Genomic DNA, 18,226 nt, shown 5'->3' with positions numbered 1-18,226 from the left:
AAAGTGAAATTTTTTAATCATCATGTTAGTGGTTTATATGATTCAGTACGCGCTGCTGTTTTGGTGAGCAACATAGTTGGAAAGGGCTCAGGAGCTAAAGATCATCGTCAGAGGGTGTCTTCTGCGCTGCTGAATTGGTTAGCAACATATCCTCAGCAGAAATGGATCATCATCTAAGAGACTGTTATCATGCTTTGGTGCTGCCATTTTACTTAGCAACACAGTTGTCACATTTGAGAGGTTGTGGGTTCAGATCTTGGCTCTGGGCTGTGTCACGTGCAAGAAGCTTACGTTTGCTAACCCTTTTCCCACTTTAGGAGTAAAGATGACAAAGAGTGGTTGAACAGGCGTGTTGTCACAACATCTTTAGTTTGGCCGCTTGTCAACTCGGCGCCCGGCAAATGTTACACAAGGCGACATACGTATTAGCGGTCGCGCCTTGGCCGCACACACCTTCCAGTAACACTTAAACCAATTGAGAAACAGCATGCATTTGATGCATCGCTTAAAGAGTCTGTTTTTAATACATCACCATGGCAACCACATGGCCGTTATTTTAATGTGTTTTTTTAAAAGTGTTTTTTGCTTTGTTTTTTTTTTTACCTTTATTCTTGTGGATTGTGTTACTTTTGTTTAACTTTTGTGTTTGATGTTTTTGTGCATGCAACATCAATTTGAAATGTACCATCGTTTCGTTTGCTAACTGGAATTAGTATTCAGGTTAGGCTTATTTTAAAAAAATAAGCAAAAAATTATGTGTTACATATGTTTCTATAAATGAGAAAAAATGACAAGCATTCTTCTACAAAACATAACATGAAATATTACATTGTTATTGCATTATTTGCATTATTAGAATATTTTTTTAAAGAGCAATATTAACCAATAATTCTAAATTTAAAAAGGTTCAGGTTAACCCCTGGGCGTTATTTTATTTTGAAATGGCTTGGTCAGAACCAACAAAAAGCCAAAAAACGGTCAAATAACGCCCAGGGGTAACCAAATATTGTAACTTTTTAAAATATATATATACTGTATTACAAATAATATTACTATGTTTTTTAAACGTACAGAAAATACAAACAAGCAAAATGAACTATAAATGCAACTTCTTTTTAAATGAGTATTCAGGTAAGAATAAAATTGGCTACATAGTTTCATCAATTTGAAAAAACAACAACTATTTAGCCTAACCTATAAACCCAAGTGGTTATAAGTTATTGTACGTTATTAGCAGAACCAGTAATAATAATAAAATACATTTGCAGACAAAAAGTCATTGAGTCAAATCAAACTAATTTAATCACCAATTACTTAATACATTTACATGTGATGAGTGCATATCAATGCACATGCGTAGCTGAGGAAATACATGTACAAAACAACTAAAGTCAAATTAAATGCCAAAATTGCATTCACAAGTTTTACAAACATTTAGGCCTATAGGCCTAAATGAAAAATGATTCAAACTACAAGTTTGAGAGGCTTTAACGGCACACGCCATGTCATTACTAGTTGTGATGAATAATCACCCGCTATTAATGTGTTTTTTTTTTTACACAAAGCCGTAGGGCTGGTGCAGTGTCATGCAAAATGCAAATATTGAAGTAAAAAAAGAAGAAGAAAAAAGTCCATGCATGTTTGAAGGTATTTCCTTTGGTCAAAAAGAAAAACCAGCGAATCCAAAACAAGCTCCCCTCGTTTACATTTCCCTCCATAACTTCACATCATCAAAGACCTACAAGTGATGCAAAATGACTAGTAAGCGACTATTCCTCAAATGCAACAAGTATTTTTTAATGATTTCCCCCAAAAGTGAGTCCAAAGCGAGAAAGAAAGAAAAAAAAGTGGGACCCCCCCCCCCTCCCCAGTTCGGTCCGAGAGTCAAAGATCGTCTCCGCAGGCGAGATCACTTACTTGTCTGTCTCCTGTGACATATTTCACCTCCTCTCCCCGGCTTGGTGCCTGGTGGAACTGGACTTTCAAGTCGGAGCAGGTGATAAGAGGGAGCGGGTTGGCAGAAGTTGGCGTACAGGTAAGTCTACTTTTCTTTTTTTTTTCGACTGCTTTTTTTTTTTTTTTTACTTCTCCTCCTCCTGTCACCCCCGCACCGCCACCCTCTCGTCTCTCTTCCAGGCAGGTAAATCCCGCGGTTTTTTGTTTTGTTACCCTCCCTCCGCTCCCTTTCCGTACACACAAGTCGACTTTAGCACTTTATCACGATCCCAACATGATTAATACACGTCAACGCGACGATGTTTGTATTTGGCGTCGCTTAATCGCTTAGCTTTGGGAAATTCTTTCACAGGCGAACGAGGGGAAGGTGAGGTCGCCGCTGATTGGCTGGCCGGTGAAGAAAGCTAGCTGTTGATTGGCTGAGAGCCCAGGAAGAGCAGGTAAAGATCCTCCCTCGCTACAAATGGACCACCGAACATTCGTTTGGATAGGTTTTGTATTAATTTCTTTCTTCAAGTATTTTTAACTGATTCATTTTATGTAACCAATTAAACTATGAGTAAAAAAAAAAGCAATATATTAAAAAGTGCAATTATCAATTAACTGTAAGTAAAGTAAAAAATAAATAAAAATATTCAACTCAACTTTATTAATAAAGCACTTTAAAACAACTATCGCAACATACTAAAGTGAAGTGGTTTGTCTTGGTCTCATTTGATCACAATCATTTGAATAGGGGTGTGAAGACTTTTTATATCTTGTATACTGTAATTGTTCAATTGATTATAAATACATTTACTAGGAACAATACAATTAGCCTGCTCATCTATCCGTTTTAAAACTCAAACGTGGCCCTTGGGCTCAAAAGTTTGCCCACCTTGTCAGAGTAAAGGGGAAAAGGGCAGGGAGGAGGCCTGTCATTAGTTGACACAATGCCATTGTCCCCTTAATGAAGCCATTGTGTGACCACATCGCAGTGTTTGGAATCAGTCAGGCCAACAGCAAACAATGCAGGTGCATGTTTGGCTCCTACAATCACCACCTCAATGCTAATTCAGCTCTGTTTATTTAGCTGAAAAGTTCACAAGCCAGTACCAATAAATGAGAAGTAGTAACAGGGAAAATAGAATAAACTTTTTATATTTAGTGTATTTCTATTTGTCTTTTTTTTTTTTATGAAAACGGTTTGGATGCTAGCAAGTTGTTGACGGGACAAAAAGACAGGCGCTTATTTGCATATGAAAGTCTCTGGTGATCGTTTATGGAAATCTTTTTTTTTTTTTTTTTTTTAAGGAAAAGAACATTCTAGGTTCAGTTTAACCGTCAGTGTGTCATCCCCTCGTGCACGCGGGCGTTTGTTCGTCAGATACAGACATGTTCTTCCCGTCTTATTTGTTGGACGAGCAGCTGGGGCCTTTGCGGCGCTCTCTGTGTTGTGTGCGCTAGATAAATACAGGTGGAGTCCCTTTTCGGCCCACAAACACAACACAAGGAGAGCGAGGTGGAGATGAAAGTGTTGATAACAAATGCTCTAGTAAACCAATGCAGTGGCGGGAAAACGTGATGTTTAGAACATACAGATGGGCCCAAAAAAAAAAACTAATGTCAGGAAAAGCCTACTAGAACATCTGAACTTGATTGATAAGTCACTTTAAAAGGTGGCAGGTCTGTGCTGACTCCTATTTCATATGAGTTTGAATGTGAGTGGTAAATTCTGAACACGATCATCTCGAACTCTGTTGTTTACCATGTGACATTGTGACAGTTGAGACGTTGCGACTCCAAGCAGGCACGGGCAAGACTGAGACGTCAGCTACCAAGACGCTCAAGAATTCCCGTTCCCATGCCTCCTCCTGCCTTCTGTGTATGTGAAAGAAAAAAAAGAAAAGAAAATCCTACATACCAGACGCTTTTTTTTTTACTTGTCCGGACTTGGCCCCTGGATTGGGAGTCAACCCGTTTGGCAGCTCCAGAACCCCGAGCGAGTGCAGGCAGGTGAGATGGGAGGATTTGTCCTATACATGGACAGAGGGAGAGAGACTATTTCATACAGATATGTGGCAAAATTGCCTCATCCGAGGCGCAAAAAGCAATCCAAAATGAGTGTGGGCTAAAACGGCAGTTATATTATGTGTTACAGTTAAGAGAGAAAATGCAGACTTTTCAGGCGACGTGAAAGTGGCAGAAAGACAACCATTAACACTCACACTGACAAGTGACAACTATGAAGGGTTTTGAGTCGACAGTTGACATATGTATGCTCATGTTCCAAGGCATACCACATTATTCCCCTCTGAGGGCTGTAGTAAATTCATTGAAAATTTTGAATGGCCAAAAATTCCTGTCTTAGCTCAATTCAAATCTATTTTGCATTTATTTATCTATTCATTATCATATATTTTATAGTATTATTTATCAATATTTTATTTATTTATTTATTTTATTTTATTTGTTTACTGTCTGGAATTATATAAAGCAATAGTAATATATATATATATATTTAAATAATTAGCTAAATGATTTATAAATAATACAATAAAAATATTATCATAAATTATATTAAGATACACAATTTTATTTGTTGAAATAATTTAGCTGTTTTTTTCCTCTCCTAGTGTCAATCAAATTAAATGCAGCCCTGAAGCACAAAAGTCATCCCACTCCGATCCAAAGCATACCACATCGGGCAGATTGTTGTTGTTGTTGTGACTGCGCCGTGCTGCACGGTTCGACTGGTCCGGCAACATTGTGGCAAAACCGGTCGGTTGGAAACGGGAGGCTGAAAGGAGAGGAAGTGTCAGATGAGGACGGTTAAAAGGCAGCTTCCTCTTACGTTTGGGAACCGGGCGATGGGATGGCCTTCCACAGCTGAAGTGGTAACGTGGATTTGGGGAACGTACGGGGGCTCTGAAAGCGACAAAAATGCACCCAGTTTGGTAGCAAAGTTGTCACGTGTTCATGGTCATTTAGTCGGCATGTCCATGCTGTCAAGTTCAGCGGCTTGACTCGCTAAGCCGTTGTGTCCGCCATATTGGATGTGGCAAATCTGCCCATAAACGTATACAAATACTTCTTGAAGCAACAACCGACTTAGTAAATAAACGCCTGGTAAAACTATATATTAAATAACGTAAACGGTCTGTCTATATCGTGGATTTTCACTTATATTGCGGGTAGTTGTGGGACATGAATGTGTGCTCCTTCAAGAAGATCATGATATGAAGCTTTAAATTACACTTTGTCACATCAAATATGGCGGCTGTCCATGAGTAATAACGGTTGTCGCCGTCGTCCCGATCTTGGAAACGAGATATTTTCCGCAATTATTGACTCGCTGACACCTGGAAGATTTGCTTTCACGCTGTCCGGCCCCCTGGGGCTTGACAACCCCACCCTGGGTCTTGTAATCTAGCAAGTCCCTGCACAACAGCAAGAAGGTGCCTGCAGGCCACTCGGGCGTTCCCCTCACACACTTTTCCCCATTCACAAAAGGCTCATCTCACTTTTCCTATGATAGAAAAAAAGAAGTAGGAAGGTGATAAGGACATGCGGACGGCTGGAAATTTTTCTCACCGGGATAAGATTTCAGTCATGACATGATTCAGTTGACTTGTGTTAACATGATGTGATATGCTTTGGATTCTCGTCGTCATTGGAACATGGGTTAAATGGGGCCTATCCCAGCCAATTGCAGGGACAGACAAAATAACATTACATTCACACCTATAGACAATTTAGAGTCTTCATTTAACCTAATGACTTTTGGCGAGAGAAGCGGGTCACACCCTAGACTAGTTGCCAGTCAGGCGCCGGGCACATATAGACAGAACAAATCACATTCACGCCTATCAATTTAGAGTATTAATTAAATTGAAAATTTGCTTTCATTTGATCTCTTATTTGACATTTATTCACATTTAAAGAGAAATCATGTAACAAATTTTAAACCAATGCGTAAAAAAAGTGTTCCATCTATTTTTAACACGGCTTATCTTATTCAATGTTGAGTGTAGTAAAAATGAGCACGAAAATGCGTACCTTCCTCACTCTACCACGTGGGGGCAACGTCCTCAACGTCATCGCTCTCGATGGGGACTTCAACGCTCACTCGAACATCCCCGGAAACGTGCAAACATTGCGGTTTTACGAGCGAGTAAATGTTGAAACTGAACCGTCACCTTTATTTAGAGGGATTTAAAAAGATTCATACATAAGGTCATGACGATGTTTTCCTTATTTCCGTTAAATTTAGACATTTGGATCTATAGAACTTGTATTTACGACAGTCTTTGAATCTACCAGCGACGTCATCTTGTCAGTGGGAATTTAGCAGCTGTCACGTTATTTGTTTAAGCTCCGTGAGAACGACACGTTTACAAACTCCTTATAGGAGGTAAGTTTACAACATTACAATAAGGTGCAAAATAGTATAGCATTAGCGTGCTAGGGTGGCTAACTTGCGCCGAGGAAATGCCTTATACATTGCCGAATGAGAGGGGGCTGGCTAACTGGAATGCTAATCCACGTTACAATCACTGCTCCATTATGCCCAATTGTCAATATTTGTCATATCGGGCCCACGTGGATTACTTTATAAGATCGTTCGACGTCTTATGTATGATCCCGTTCAAGTATTTTGTAAGAACACGCGGCGTTTGACTGTCAGATTGTGTTAGCCGAATGCTAATTGGACGTTAACTAATTTTCCAATATGTTCCTAAATGCAACACTAAAAACGAAAGCAGATTACAGGCAAAAACGGGTTATTTTAACTCGTTTAAAGTTCACATTATGCACGAAATATATTTCTCTCGTATCAGACAAGTTTGGTTGTGTTTTTATCAATTGTGTGCAAAACTGATGTCGTTCCTGGCTAATAATGTAATAGTGAACTATTTATAGACTGAGCAAACAGGCCTCGTACCATTGAGCATTTTTGGGTGCAAACGTCCATTTTAAAGTTACCACTGGTTGTGTCTTAAGATATGTTGGTCAGTTTGTCCATTTAACATCAGTGAACGTTTGCTATAATACAGCCACACAGGGAAAGCCCTTTTAGCCTTTATATCCACTTTAAGGTCCATATACTAGTAAAGACAACTTCTAGTAGGTCACCTACTTGTTAATTATACAAAACTGTGCACTTATAGATATCTGTACTACCAGTGCAACGAGTGACATAAAATTCTCATTCACATTCACACCTTTGGTGGACAATTTTACAGTCTTCAGTCTTCCCCTAATAATGACTTTTGGCAAGAGAAGTAGGGCGCACCCAAGACAGCCCAATCGCAGGGCACATGTCGTTGTCATAATAAAATAATTGTCTGAGTCATTTTTAATGTACTGTCACGATACCAATGTGCTTGCTCACACACACAAGTATTTCTTAGTTACTCTCACCACTGGTTAATCCACGCTTCACCTGTCTAATGTAATATTTCATAGTTATGTAGTTGTCATAGATGAACTAAGAAATAATTTGTAGTGAATACATTTTTCATGCGTATAATAAACAATACCTGTATTTATTTCACGCTAGATTTGATCACTATGGCCCGTGGACATCAAAAGATCCAGTCGCAACAGAAGAATGCCAAGAAGCAGGCCGAGATGAAGAAGGCTAAAGGGCACGACCAGAAGACGGCGGCCAAGGCAGCGCTCGTCTTTACCTGTGCTGTGTGCCGAGTGAGTATTTTGTTTTTAATTCGCTGGTTGACCCTTCATACCATGACAATAGAGCTAAAAATGTCACACATCAGGACTGGTGTGTAGCTACGTGTAGGCATAAAAAAAAGATATGAGACGAATATTTGTCATGATTTTGAAGCCTCATTTTATATACTTTGTGAATATTTTTTTTTTAATCATTCAAATTTAGGCAGGGTTATTTGACAACATGTGGTGTGTCAAATTTACAAGTCATTTAAATGAACAGGGACTTTAACGCCATATTTCCCCCTCGATTCGATATTTGAAAGCGTTTGCTGTTGACGGTCACTGCAGTAATAAGATCTGTCTGTTTTTCTCTCTGCAGTCGCAGATGCCCGACCCCAAAACCTTCAAGCAGCACTTTGAGAGCAAGCATCCCAAATGCCCTTTGCCCCCTGAGCTGGAAGATGTGGAGGCATAAAAAAAAAAAAAAAAAACCCTCCCCTTCCCCTCTCACATGGATGACAACGACTTCCTTGAGGCCGCTCTCGTACCAGCTCTGCACTCTTCTTGTTTTGTTTTCTTTTTAACATTAAGAGTGACATCGCCAAATGGGAAGTCAAACTAATCCTGAATCCTTTCCCCCCCGCCCGGTGACAAATGAAGACTTCCTGATATGTCGTGCACATGGAATGATTTTCATGCTGAGCCATCATCGTACATTTCTGTGACGATTTAACTTTTTCTATGTCCTAGTGCTACTCTTGGTCCGGGGTTCGACCTGGTTTTGGGGGGGAATTGCACGTGGTTTAGTTGTGATCAGGACGACAATTGTTGCTATTATGAATCCATTCACTGTCGTAAGAGGGATCATATTCCTCACGCGTCGTCGTTTAACACTGTATTATTCATTTTACCTTGCTAATCCTAATCCTCAATGTTGGCTCGTCACTAATCGGCCAGGCTGCTACTTTAAAAATAAATACAAAGATTTAACAATTTACAGGAAAGTGTCAGGAACTGGAATGTATGCTCACTTATGTATTATAGTGTTTTATTAAATTTTACTTTGTGGTACATGTGCCTCTTTGAATTTATTTCTACTATTATATGTACAGCAGCAGGAAATGAGTCAAAACACAACAACATCGCCGCCATGACTGAATCAAAACGCCTACTTCCTGTCTGAAACAATTCTCACGCTCGGGTTCACGTTCGAATCAACTTAACTGTTCCAAAAGCATACAGTGAAAACCTTAATGAGGACAAGCGCTATAGAAAATTGATGGACAGAAGAACAATAAACTATAAGCTTAATTACTAACATTTAAAGCTTTTGCTGGGTCCTGCATTTCTTCTGTTACAGTTTGATGCTCACCCATGACCCTAATGAAGACAAGTGCTACAGATAATTAATAAATTGAAGAGTTTTACTGCTCACGAGATTATTACGCCACCATCATAAGAAACCATTTTTCTTTTTTTGCAGAGTCGCGCACAAATTGACAGTACGAGGTGTTTAATGAAATATTTTTTAATTGGATGGATAAAGTATCTGAAATGCTGGTTTTACCTCAAACATGTAAAAGTCTGAAAGCAGGCTGAATTAATGGGTGCAAAAATGAGGCGCAAAATGAAATTAACTGTCTTAATGAGGTGGAAGAATTAATTCCCAGCAGCTATAGGTCATCTATTTTCAGACACACCCTGGTGGGAACTGCACAATACCGAGCTCAATGTTGAATTCAAGCGAGGAGGTTGTCTCGGTAATAGCTTGTGTGTGCTCTTTTTTTAAAAGTAAGTTCATCGCCAGCCACTCACTCGGAGAAACTTGAAACCCCACCCAAAACGTCACTGGCAAAACCTGATGAATGTTGCATCATTTCCCACGTTAGTCACTTAAGAGCCTTTCTACTTATGTCATCAAAAGTTGAAGTGTTTTCTGTTTCATATCACCGACATGTGGGTTTGAGGACAGAAAAATAGGAAGGTAGACAAGAGGGAAGGAATGACGTTAGGAAGGAAAGAAGAAAAAGCATGAAAAGGAATAAGGAAGCAGAAAAGCAGGTTTGAGCAACAAAAGGAAGGATGGAAGAACAAAAACAGGTGTGACAAAAAGGAAGGAGGGAATGAAGGATGGAATGCAGAAAAGTACGTTTAAGCCAAAGGCTATGAGAAAAAAAAGCAGGTCCGAGGAAAGGAAAGAATGAAAGGAAGGAGGTCTGACATGGACGAAAATCAGGTTTAAGCAATGGAGGAAAAGAAAAAGGAATACGAAAAGTTGGTTTCAGTGGGGGCAGGATTTACTATGAATCCAAAGTGGCTTTGGTGAAGGAAGGCAGGAAAAGAGGTCAGAAAGGAAGGAGGAAAAAGTAGGTATGAGAGAAGGAAGTAAGGAAGGGAAGGATAGAAATAAAGAGGTCACAAAAAAATGAGGGCGAGGAAAAATAAAGGCAGAAAAGTATGTTTCATTGAACGGATGAAAGTAAGGCTTGATGAACAAAAGCAGGCAAAAAAAAAGTCTAATCAAAGTTAGAAAACAAAACAAAAAAGTGGGTCTGACTCTGAAGGAAGGAACAGGGAAGGAAAGGATGAATGCAGAAATGTTAAAGTGAAGGACGAATAAAAACTGGTATGATGTAACGATGGCAGAAAGGCAGGCTGGTAGGCAGGCATAAAAGCGGCTGAAACCACTACAAAATAAAAATAAAAAAGACAGAAAAGAAGGTTTAAGTGAAGGAACAATAAATTTAAAATAAGTCAGAGTAAAGGAAGGAGGGAAGGCAGAAAAGAGGTCAGAAAGGAAGGCAGAATACCTTTTAAAGCGGAAGTCACCCTTAAATATTTCTTTAGAAGAATATGTTATATGTGACCTCATAGTGTAACATGCCATTCTGATTAATATTACGTTTGCGGAATATGAGCTATGCAGCAAAATCCAGCCGTTTTTATCCATCTCAGGGGGCGGCCATTTTGACACTTGCTATCGACTGAAGATGACATCACAGTTGTTCGGGGCTCAGGCAAGGACCAATCACAGCTCACCTGTTTTCTGAAGCTGAGCTGTGATTGGTTGTTACCTGGCACCTGAGCAACAGTGATGTCATTTTTACTCGAAAGCAAGTGTCAAAATGGCAGCCTTGTGATATTAATTAAAAACTGCTGGATTTTGCTGCTTAACTCATATTCCACGAAGGCAACATTAACCAAAATACCGTATTTCGACGAGTGGGGCTACATAGAACATTCTTCTTTAAGCAGAGGAAAGAAAAATGGACGCAAGGATGCATGAATAAAAAGCAACATTGATGGACGGAAGGAAATAAGGAAACATGCCAGGGGAAAAAAAGCTACAATAAAAAAAAAAAAGTCCACCTTCGTTCGTTTTTTAAACCTAAGTAAATGCTTAAAACGAGTTCCTCACCGACGTCTTCTCGCCATTTTTCCCTCCTCGCTACGGTTGCCCCGGCAACCGGCCCGTGACGTCATCCGTCCCAGCTCGACCCTGCTTGTACTGCTTTGATTGGAGGGAAACCCCGTGGACGAGCGGGAGAGCGAGCGAGCGATCATCAGCTGTGCGGCCCGGGAATCAGGAAACAAGACACAAGCGCCGTTTTAACGACGACCACAGGTTAGTCGTGCTGGGGGAGCCCCGCTCCGGCGCACCGACGGCGGGGCCATTTCCCCGTCGATGCCGGGCGGGGTCGTAAAAACGCAATCGGGGCTTGTGGGGGGGAGGGTTCGGATTTGCTTGAATGGAGAACCGCGGCGGTGATGCTCGCTCATTGTTCGGCGGGTTGCTGTGACCGCGTTGGAAGCCTCCATTTCTCTCCTATTCGCCGCAAAATTACGATTCCTCGCGTGTTTTCTATCAATCGTAATTCGATCGAATCGTAATTAACGATTTAACCCAGCTACGGCTCATTTTTCGGACTTGTTTTCCGGGAAGCGAAAAAAAAAGGGCGTTCACTAGCGAACATGTAAGCTAGTCTCCTTTTATTTCCAGTTCCCACGGAGGTCACCAGTACAAATAATTCCTTACAAGAAACCCCTCGATGTGTTTTAAATGTTAAAATATGACATTCCATACTCCTCCCGGTGGGTTGGGTGTGTATTTTTGTCGGTTCCTTGTGTGCAGGTGTGTATGACGCGAAACCTGGTTAGCCGACATTCCACAGAAGGGCGCAGGTGGATGTGACTCACTGGCTAGTAGTGCCATTTTGACTCTAAATGTTCCTTTTCTAAGACGGTCTTCTCTAGTCTCACGGTAAGACGACGTTTCACCTTCTCATTCCTTCGCTCGGTACGCGAATTCGAAGCTTTTTTTCTTTCCTTTTCTTTTAAAGTCCGCAGGGGAGACGCTTGGGGGCTTACATTTGCGTCGGGTACATGTTTTTACCTGTGCACTAATGACGGCTGCCATTTTGAGGAAAGGTCCTCGCCAGTCGTGTGCTACTTTAGCCTTTTTTTCTTGTCAGTCAACTATTCCGAGACTGTAGTAAATTAAGCAAATATGCAAATCAAACAGATTAGTAAAATGAAGGTTAAATGTTAGCAGGGTTTTGGTAAAATTACATTTGTGGTTTGCTTTAATTAACCCTAGGATTTTATCCTTTTTTTTGTTTGTTTGGCAATTCACCATCATGGTACTTTCCTGTCTTTTTCTGTGGAACATATCCTCAGCTATTAGCTAAAACCCCCCACATATTCCATCTTTTAAATCTTTCTGTATGCCACCAAAGCTCAGGATAAACGGAAATCACATTTGGTCAAGTTGAAGTGATCATCGTGGGGCAGTGTGCAAGGACTACGGTGCCCTGGTGCAAGATGGGTGGCATTTGGAATTTGTACTCGAATAAAAGCCACCAGGAAGTTATCAGGGAGGCTTTTTTTGCTGGTTGGTCTATTGCTGTTAGCACTCTGTCAGCACCTGCCTATTGGATGTGTCTTGTGACATCACTACGACATCTTTTTTTTTTTCCCCCAACTTCAGGGCACATCACACTGTAACGCACGCCCTTGCAGCGCATATGCAATGAATAGGTTTAACCGCACGCTGCGTGTTAAGTGCAGCGTGAAAAGGCCTTAAGAGTGGGCTTGTCTGATCTCTTCTGGAAACTTCCATCACACACCCGTCTGCTATCATCTGGCATTTTTGGGTTTGTTACAGAAAGAGTGCAAACAAATGCAGACAAGTGTGAATAGTTTTTTTAAATATGTATTTATTACAGAAGAAGCCTTGAGTAGATGACGGTTTGCTGTATAATGGTGGGTCATGACAAATGCAATTGCTATTCCTGTAAATGTAGTCTAAATTGTCAAGATCTATGCTTGCGCTATTCGCCTGATTTGGGGTGCTACATTAAAAGGCACTTAAAAGTGATTATTGAGTGTGTTAACCAGCAAGATATTTGGCTTTTCATAGTTTATGTCTGAGTAATTGTGTCACGTTTGTATGTTTTTGCATTGAAATAGATCTCTGTTGCAGCAACGACTTTTGAAAAGGGCCAGAATGCCACACTGATTACCTACCGGCCATTTTAAATATTGGTCTTTGCCTAATTTAATGGCTTTTGGGTATTTTTAGAAGTCAAGAAGGCAAGTGAGTTGCTATCCATTGTGGTTTCACTCTGATCATATCTGAGATGCCCCTCCCCCACACACCCTCCCCGGCAACTCTCCTGTCTCTCTAATCTCGTGTCTTTTGTTTTCTCCTCGCCGACTCTCCTTCATCCTTCCTTCCTTCCTTACCCCCCCCCCCCCCACCCCCCAATATACTTCCGCAGCCCACGCAGGAGCCATGGCAGACAAGGAGAACCTGGTACAGAAAGCCAAACTGGCCGAGCAGGCCGAGCGCTACGACGACATGGCGGCGGCCATGAAGCTCGTGACGGAGCAGGCCCCCACCGAGCTCACCAACGAGGAGCGCAACCTGCTTTCCGTCGCCTACAAGAACGTGGTGGGCGCCCGCAGGTCCTCGTGGAGGGTGGTGTCAAGTATGGAGCTTAAGTCAGAAGAAGCCAGCAAGGCCGGCCAGGCCAAAGAGTACAGGGAGAAGATCGAGACGGAGCTTAACGACATCTGTAAGGAAGTTCTGGTAAGATTCTCGCGCTTGCTTACAAGTTGGTCAAGGGAATGACCAAAAGCGAATGACACTTTGGATCACAACTAAAACGGCTTTGACTCCATTCACCACGCCGATGCGAGTTTTGTGTCCTGCTGACTAGTGGAATTTAAAACCGCATGTCTGTTACTATAGTTTCATAGTTTACAGGCAGTTCAAGCCACGCCTCCTACAGCTTTCCGTCCCTTTTTCCTTCCAAATGAATAGGCGCCATGCTTGGAATTTTTCCATTCATGGGCAGGGGTCCGCCACGGGTCAAGATTACAGAGTACAGGGGGTCCTTGACGACAGTCCAAGCGTAACGATGTTTTGAAAGTTACAAACGTTGGCCGATGAGCTGTATAGTGCATCTCACTTACTTCGGTATGCATTTTAGAATTGGTTTTAGATTTATGGTGTTTTTTAAAAAACATTTTTTTTTAACACATTTAATATAGTTATGGCATTATCGCAGCCTGAACATGGGCTAATTTTAACATCGTGTTCTGGCTTGTACAGATTCGTGTTAGGTGGTCGCCCTGTGGTATCTAGTTTGAAGTATTTGCTTTTCTGATGACTTTATATTCTCTACGCTTGTACTTTTGTCAAAATATGCTTTTCAACACCTGCGCATGAAGACGCAAGCTAATCTTTTTTCTTTTTTTTCTTTTTTAATAGACGTATAGGCAACTGCAGTTAGGATTTTGAATGGGACCCTTGATTTACAATATTTAAAATTTCTGGTCTTTTCAGTTATAAGCGGTGTGCAATACCTTTTTAGTTCTGTGCAAATGCACATTTTTAGGCTACACTTTTTACTTTTACGTAAGTTGAGCAATGAAATCAGAATTAGCAATACTTTAACCATGGTATTTTCTTTAAGGGAAGAGTGTGAGCTGCACAAACAGACCTACTTGTGGCTGGATTAGGGATTTGCATAAAATGAGAGTGCACTAAATGGCTGCACCGTGTCTACTTTGCGCCACGTGTAATTTAACTGCTTAGGGTCACCCGGTCAGGTTGCAGGTTTCCGCAAGTGCCAACAAAAAACCTCCTAAGCCGCAAAAGGTGGCATTCAACTGTTGTGCCCTCCCTCCATCTCGCAGGACTTGCTGGAAAAACATCTGATTCCCAAAGCTGAAATTCCTGACAGCAAGGTGTTCTACCTGAAAATGAAGGGCGACTACTTTCGCTACCTGGCTGAGGTGGCCTGCGGAAACAAAAAGGACGGTGAGTGAAGTCACCCCAGCCATTATTCAGTTTCCAAGCGACTAACCTGGATACTCGGGAACTGTTGCATTCAAAGTCGGTTGAGCTTTTTGACAGCCAATTTAAGGTCCTAGTACTAACACACTTTGTCTGTAGTAGTAATACAACTCAGTGCACTAGTGGGATATTGAATACTTAAATAGCTTGCCACAAAGCTGTATCAGCATATATTTGAAATCCTACTTGTGTGCTGCAAATAAATGCTCAAGCAGCTTTATGGCAAGCGGTTTGAACTTTTGATATCAGCATTTATCCTTCTTAAAGTGGAAGTCAACCTTAAAAGATTTCTTTGACAATATGTTAAATGTGACCTCACTAGTCTAAACATAACATTTGGGGAATATGAGTTATGAAGTCAAATCCAGTCATTTTTTATCCATCTCAGGGGGCGGCCATTTTGTCACTTGCTGTTGATTGAAGATGACATCACAGTTGCTCAGTCAACAACCATTCAGAGCTCACCTGTTTTCTGATTGGTTGTTACCTGGGCAACATTGATGTCTTCTTCAGTCGACAGCAAGTGACAAAATGGCCGCTCCCTGAGATGGATAAAAAAGGCTGGATATTCCACTAACATAATATTAACCAGAATTCCATATTTAGACTAATGGGGCTGCATGGAACACATTATTTTCCCAACATTTTTTGGGGGGTTGACATCCCCTTTAAGGTACACCCTTTTTGTCCTTAGTCTGAAGTAAAAAAAATAAAATAAAATAAAATAATAAAAAAAAATGTAAATGCTCAGACGGCTTTCAAATGTCTAGACTGTGTGATTGTGATACTTTGAATTTAGCGTTCACCCTCCATTCTCCCGACAGAAATCATCAAACAGTCCCAACAGTCGTACCAGGACGCCTTGGAGATCAGTCACAAAGAAATGGAGGCCACTCATCCCATCCGCCTCGGCCTGGCACTCAACTTCTCCGTCTTCTACTACGAGATCGTCAACTCGCCCCAGAAGGCTTGCGAGCTCGCCAAAACGGTAACAAATCTCCCTCTTCTGCCATATTTTTTTTTCCTTCTAAAGGTTATTCTGTAAACAAATGTGTTGCTTATCTTTGCTTTCCAGGCCTTTGATGATGCCATTTCAATGCTGGACTCGCTCAGCAGCGACTCGTATAAAGACAGCACCTTGATCATGCAGCTGCTTCGCGACAATCTGACTGTGAGTTGCCTTGTCGATTCTTCCATGTTTTTATTTTTAATATTTTTTTTCCTCGTTGCCCCTTGACACTTGTTACCAATCATAATGAAATGAAAACATCCGTCACAGTGCCCTCAGGCGGTGTCATTATCTCCAAAGGAGAACAGTGTTGTGGTTAATAAGCTCATTTTGGGGGCAGACTTGAGAGAACATCATGTCGTCTTATTTTAACATTTTAGGATGCGCAGCAAGAAATGACAAAAGAAAAATCATGATAGTGTGTCATATTTACTGTTGTGTGCCAACATTATTAATGAGCGTCATTATGTTAATGTGAAAACTGCAACGGCCTTATTATTTATTTTACCTATTTTTACAAACTAATATTGTCTGATTAATCAGTCGGCCGCTTATATGGACTGGTGGGGGGGGGGGGGGGTAATAACGTTTGATTTGAAGCAATTTGTATTTATTTATTTTTAATAAATGTGAGCCTCCGCACATAAATCTCATCAGTCGTTGACTTCTTGTCATTAGTATCTGCATAGCATTGCTCACAAGCATGCTGGTGAGTCATAAGACTTTAGGGTGTGGCAGGAGCGGTCGGAGCAATGTCCCATTTTCCTGCTTGTCTGACATGAACGTTGCGGTATTTAACCCTGACTCAGCACTTACTTATGTGTCTGACCTGTTATGTTTAATTTTTCAATTTTTTTTTTTATGGCAGCTGTGGATGTCCGACGTCCAGGCAGATTGCGATGAGGCGGAGGCAGAGGCGGAGGCGCCGGCGCCAGCGCCAGCGGCAGCGCCAGCGGAGGCCGTCAAAAACTGAACTCCTCCATAAGATGAAAAAAAAGATTTTTTTTTTAATTTTTATTACCTCTCACCAGCCTAAGTTGTGTGTGTGGTTGTGCGTGTGCTCATACATGCACATACATGTATGTTTACGCTCCACTCACAGTGTGTAAAGTACAGTATGTGTTTGTTCATCGAAAGAACATCTCCACTGATTTGGAAAAAAAAGTTATTTTTTTTTTTAATTGAACATTACTCAATGTGTCAAACAAAATGGATGTTATGTTTTTTTTCCGGTGTAGTTTAGTCCCGATTCTCATTTTATTTTATTTTTTAGTTCCAAATTAGACCGTCGTTTGTGGTAGCAAGCTGCCATCATTACAGGACAAAAACAAACCTCAAACTATATTTTGATACTTTGTATGTTTTTACTTGAACGGTTGTGACACTTGGTCCACAAAAACACCTTGAAACGCATCGAATGAAACACAAATGGTCACCATCGTCTGAATTTCGTCCGTTTTACAAAAAAAGAAAATAAAATAAAAATCCCGGTTTCATCTGACCAAGTTGGTAGTTAGACCGTGGTCAACGTTTCACGTCACCCGGCTGTTACTTTTTACGGATGGTACATGCGTCACAATGGCTCAGTGGGTTCTCGTTGCGCTCAAGCAGCATACTTGCTATGGTTCTGTGTGAATGGACTTTTTTCTCTTTTTTTTTTTTTTTTTTTGTCCATCTTTTGGTCATTTTTTGCTGTGAGGGTTACGTTCCATCACGCTGACTTTTCTTCAGTTTATATCTTGCGTATTTAACAAAGTGAACAACTTGATTAAAACAAACGGCCTGATACTGTAACTTTGTTTTGCTACTTTTTCTATTCAGGTGTTTATTTTGTATTACCTTTTTGTGTGTATTTTATTCCCCTCTTGACCCCAGGAATGTATGTGGTTCTCGTAGTATGGCGTGAGAGGTAGGTGTGCTTTAAAACTAGCACTTATTTTATTTTTTTTTTAGTTTTGATTTTGCCTAGAATTTAGCTTGAACCAGGTGAAGCATTTGCGCCGTCCTTTTTGAAAGTCAAAGTTGATGCTAATTTGCTAAGTAACTGTAGGAAGCAGCGTTTTGGACCATTTAGTCGACACAAATTAGTGCTGGTTTCTTATAATCATGGTGGGTAAAAAAAAAAAAATAGAATAAAAAAAGATGGGATGCAGGATTTGAAACGTTGCAGGTGGCACTCTAAATACGTTATTTGGTTATGTGCTTTCATGTGAGCCCAATTAAAATATTAAATCAAAGTA

At 40.8% G+C, this 18,226-nt stretch overlaps 3 protein-coding genes across 12 annotated transcripts in view; 2 read left to right on the top strand and 1 right to left on the bottom strand.

Annotated features, from left to right (window-relative positions):
• The window catches only part of grhl2b (grainyhead-like transcription factor 2b), a 21,079-nt gene extending 9,707 nt beyond the window's left edge, over positions 1-11,372 (bottom strand). For 2 of the 6 annotated variants that reach the window (XM_077549361.1, XM_077549362.1), the window contains exons 1-3: positions 11,033-11,372; positions 4,635-4,735; positions 3,860-3,971 (exon numbers count right to left, since the gene is read on the bottom strand). In XM_077549361.1, coding sequence (XP_077405487.1) covers positions 3,860-3,971; positions 4,635-4,735; positions 11,033-11,178 — 359 coding nt within the window. In that variant the 5' untranslated portion in view covers positions 11,179-11,372. Of the gene's footprint in view, positions 1-1,917; positions 3,836-3,859; positions 3,972-4,634; positions 4,736-5,529; positions 5,566-11,032 lie in introns of those variants that run through there. The other 4 variants (XM_077549364.1, XM_077549367.1, XM_077549365.1 and 1 more) reach the window with 4 other exon arrangements.
• On the top strand, positions 2,081-8,685 carry znf706 (zinc finger protein 706). Of its 3 annotated transcripts, XM_077549403.1 has the most exons (4): positions 2,081-2,140; positions 2,309-2,396; positions 7,499-7,644; positions 7,994-8,685. In XM_077549403.1, exons 3-4 carry the CDS (start codon positions 7,510-7,512, stop codon positions 8,087-8,089), a joined length of 231 nt encoding a protein of 76 aa, XP_077405529.1. In that variant the 5' UTR covers positions 2,081-2,140; positions 2,309-2,396; positions 7,499-7,509; the 3' UTR covers positions 8,090-8,685. The 3 variants fall into 3 exon arrangements, with proteins under 3 accessions (XP_077405529.1, XP_077405530.1, XP_077405528.1); XM_077549404.1 differs by lacking the exon at positions 2,081-2,140 and having other exon boundaries at positions 2,301-2,396; XM_077549402.1 differs by lacking the exons at positions 2,081-2,140; positions 2,309-2,396 and adding an exon at positions 6,077-6,349.
• Positions 11,073-18,226, top strand: LOC144037698 (14-3-3 protein zeta/delta-like). 3 transcript variants are annotated; one of them, XM_077549380.1, is made up of 7 exons: positions 11,146-11,239; positions 11,747-11,875; positions 13,395-13,705; positions 14,818-14,941; positions 15,802-15,965; positions 16,053-16,148; positions 16,855-18,226. In XM_077549380.1, exons 3-7 carry the CDS (start codon positions 13,409-13,411, stop codon positions 16,957-16,959), a joined length of 786 nt encoding a protein of 261 aa, XP_077405506.1. In that variant the 5' UTR covers positions 11,146-11,239; positions 11,747-11,875; positions 13,395-13,408; the 3' UTR covers positions 16,960-18,226. The 3 variants fall into 3 exon arrangements, with proteins under 3 accessions (XP_077405505.1, XP_077405506.1, XP_077405507.1); XM_077549381.1 differs by lacking the exon at positions 11,146-11,239 and adding an exon at positions 11,294-11,588; XM_077549379.1 differs by lacking the exon at positions 11,747-11,875 and having other exon boundaries at positions 11,073-11,239.

The sequence above is a fragment of the Vanacampus margaritifer genome, chromosome 17, assembly GCF_051991255.1.
Source record: "Vanacampus margaritifer isolate UIUO_Vmar chromosome 17, RoL_Vmar_1.0, whole genome shotgun sequence".
Classification (NCBI taxonomy): Eukaryota; Metazoa; Chordata; class Actinopteri; order Syngnathiformes; family Syngnathidae; genus Vanacampus; species Vanacampus margaritifer.
Note: the sequence above shows the minus strand (reverse complement) of the source record. Positions and strands in the feature narration are given on the sequence as shown.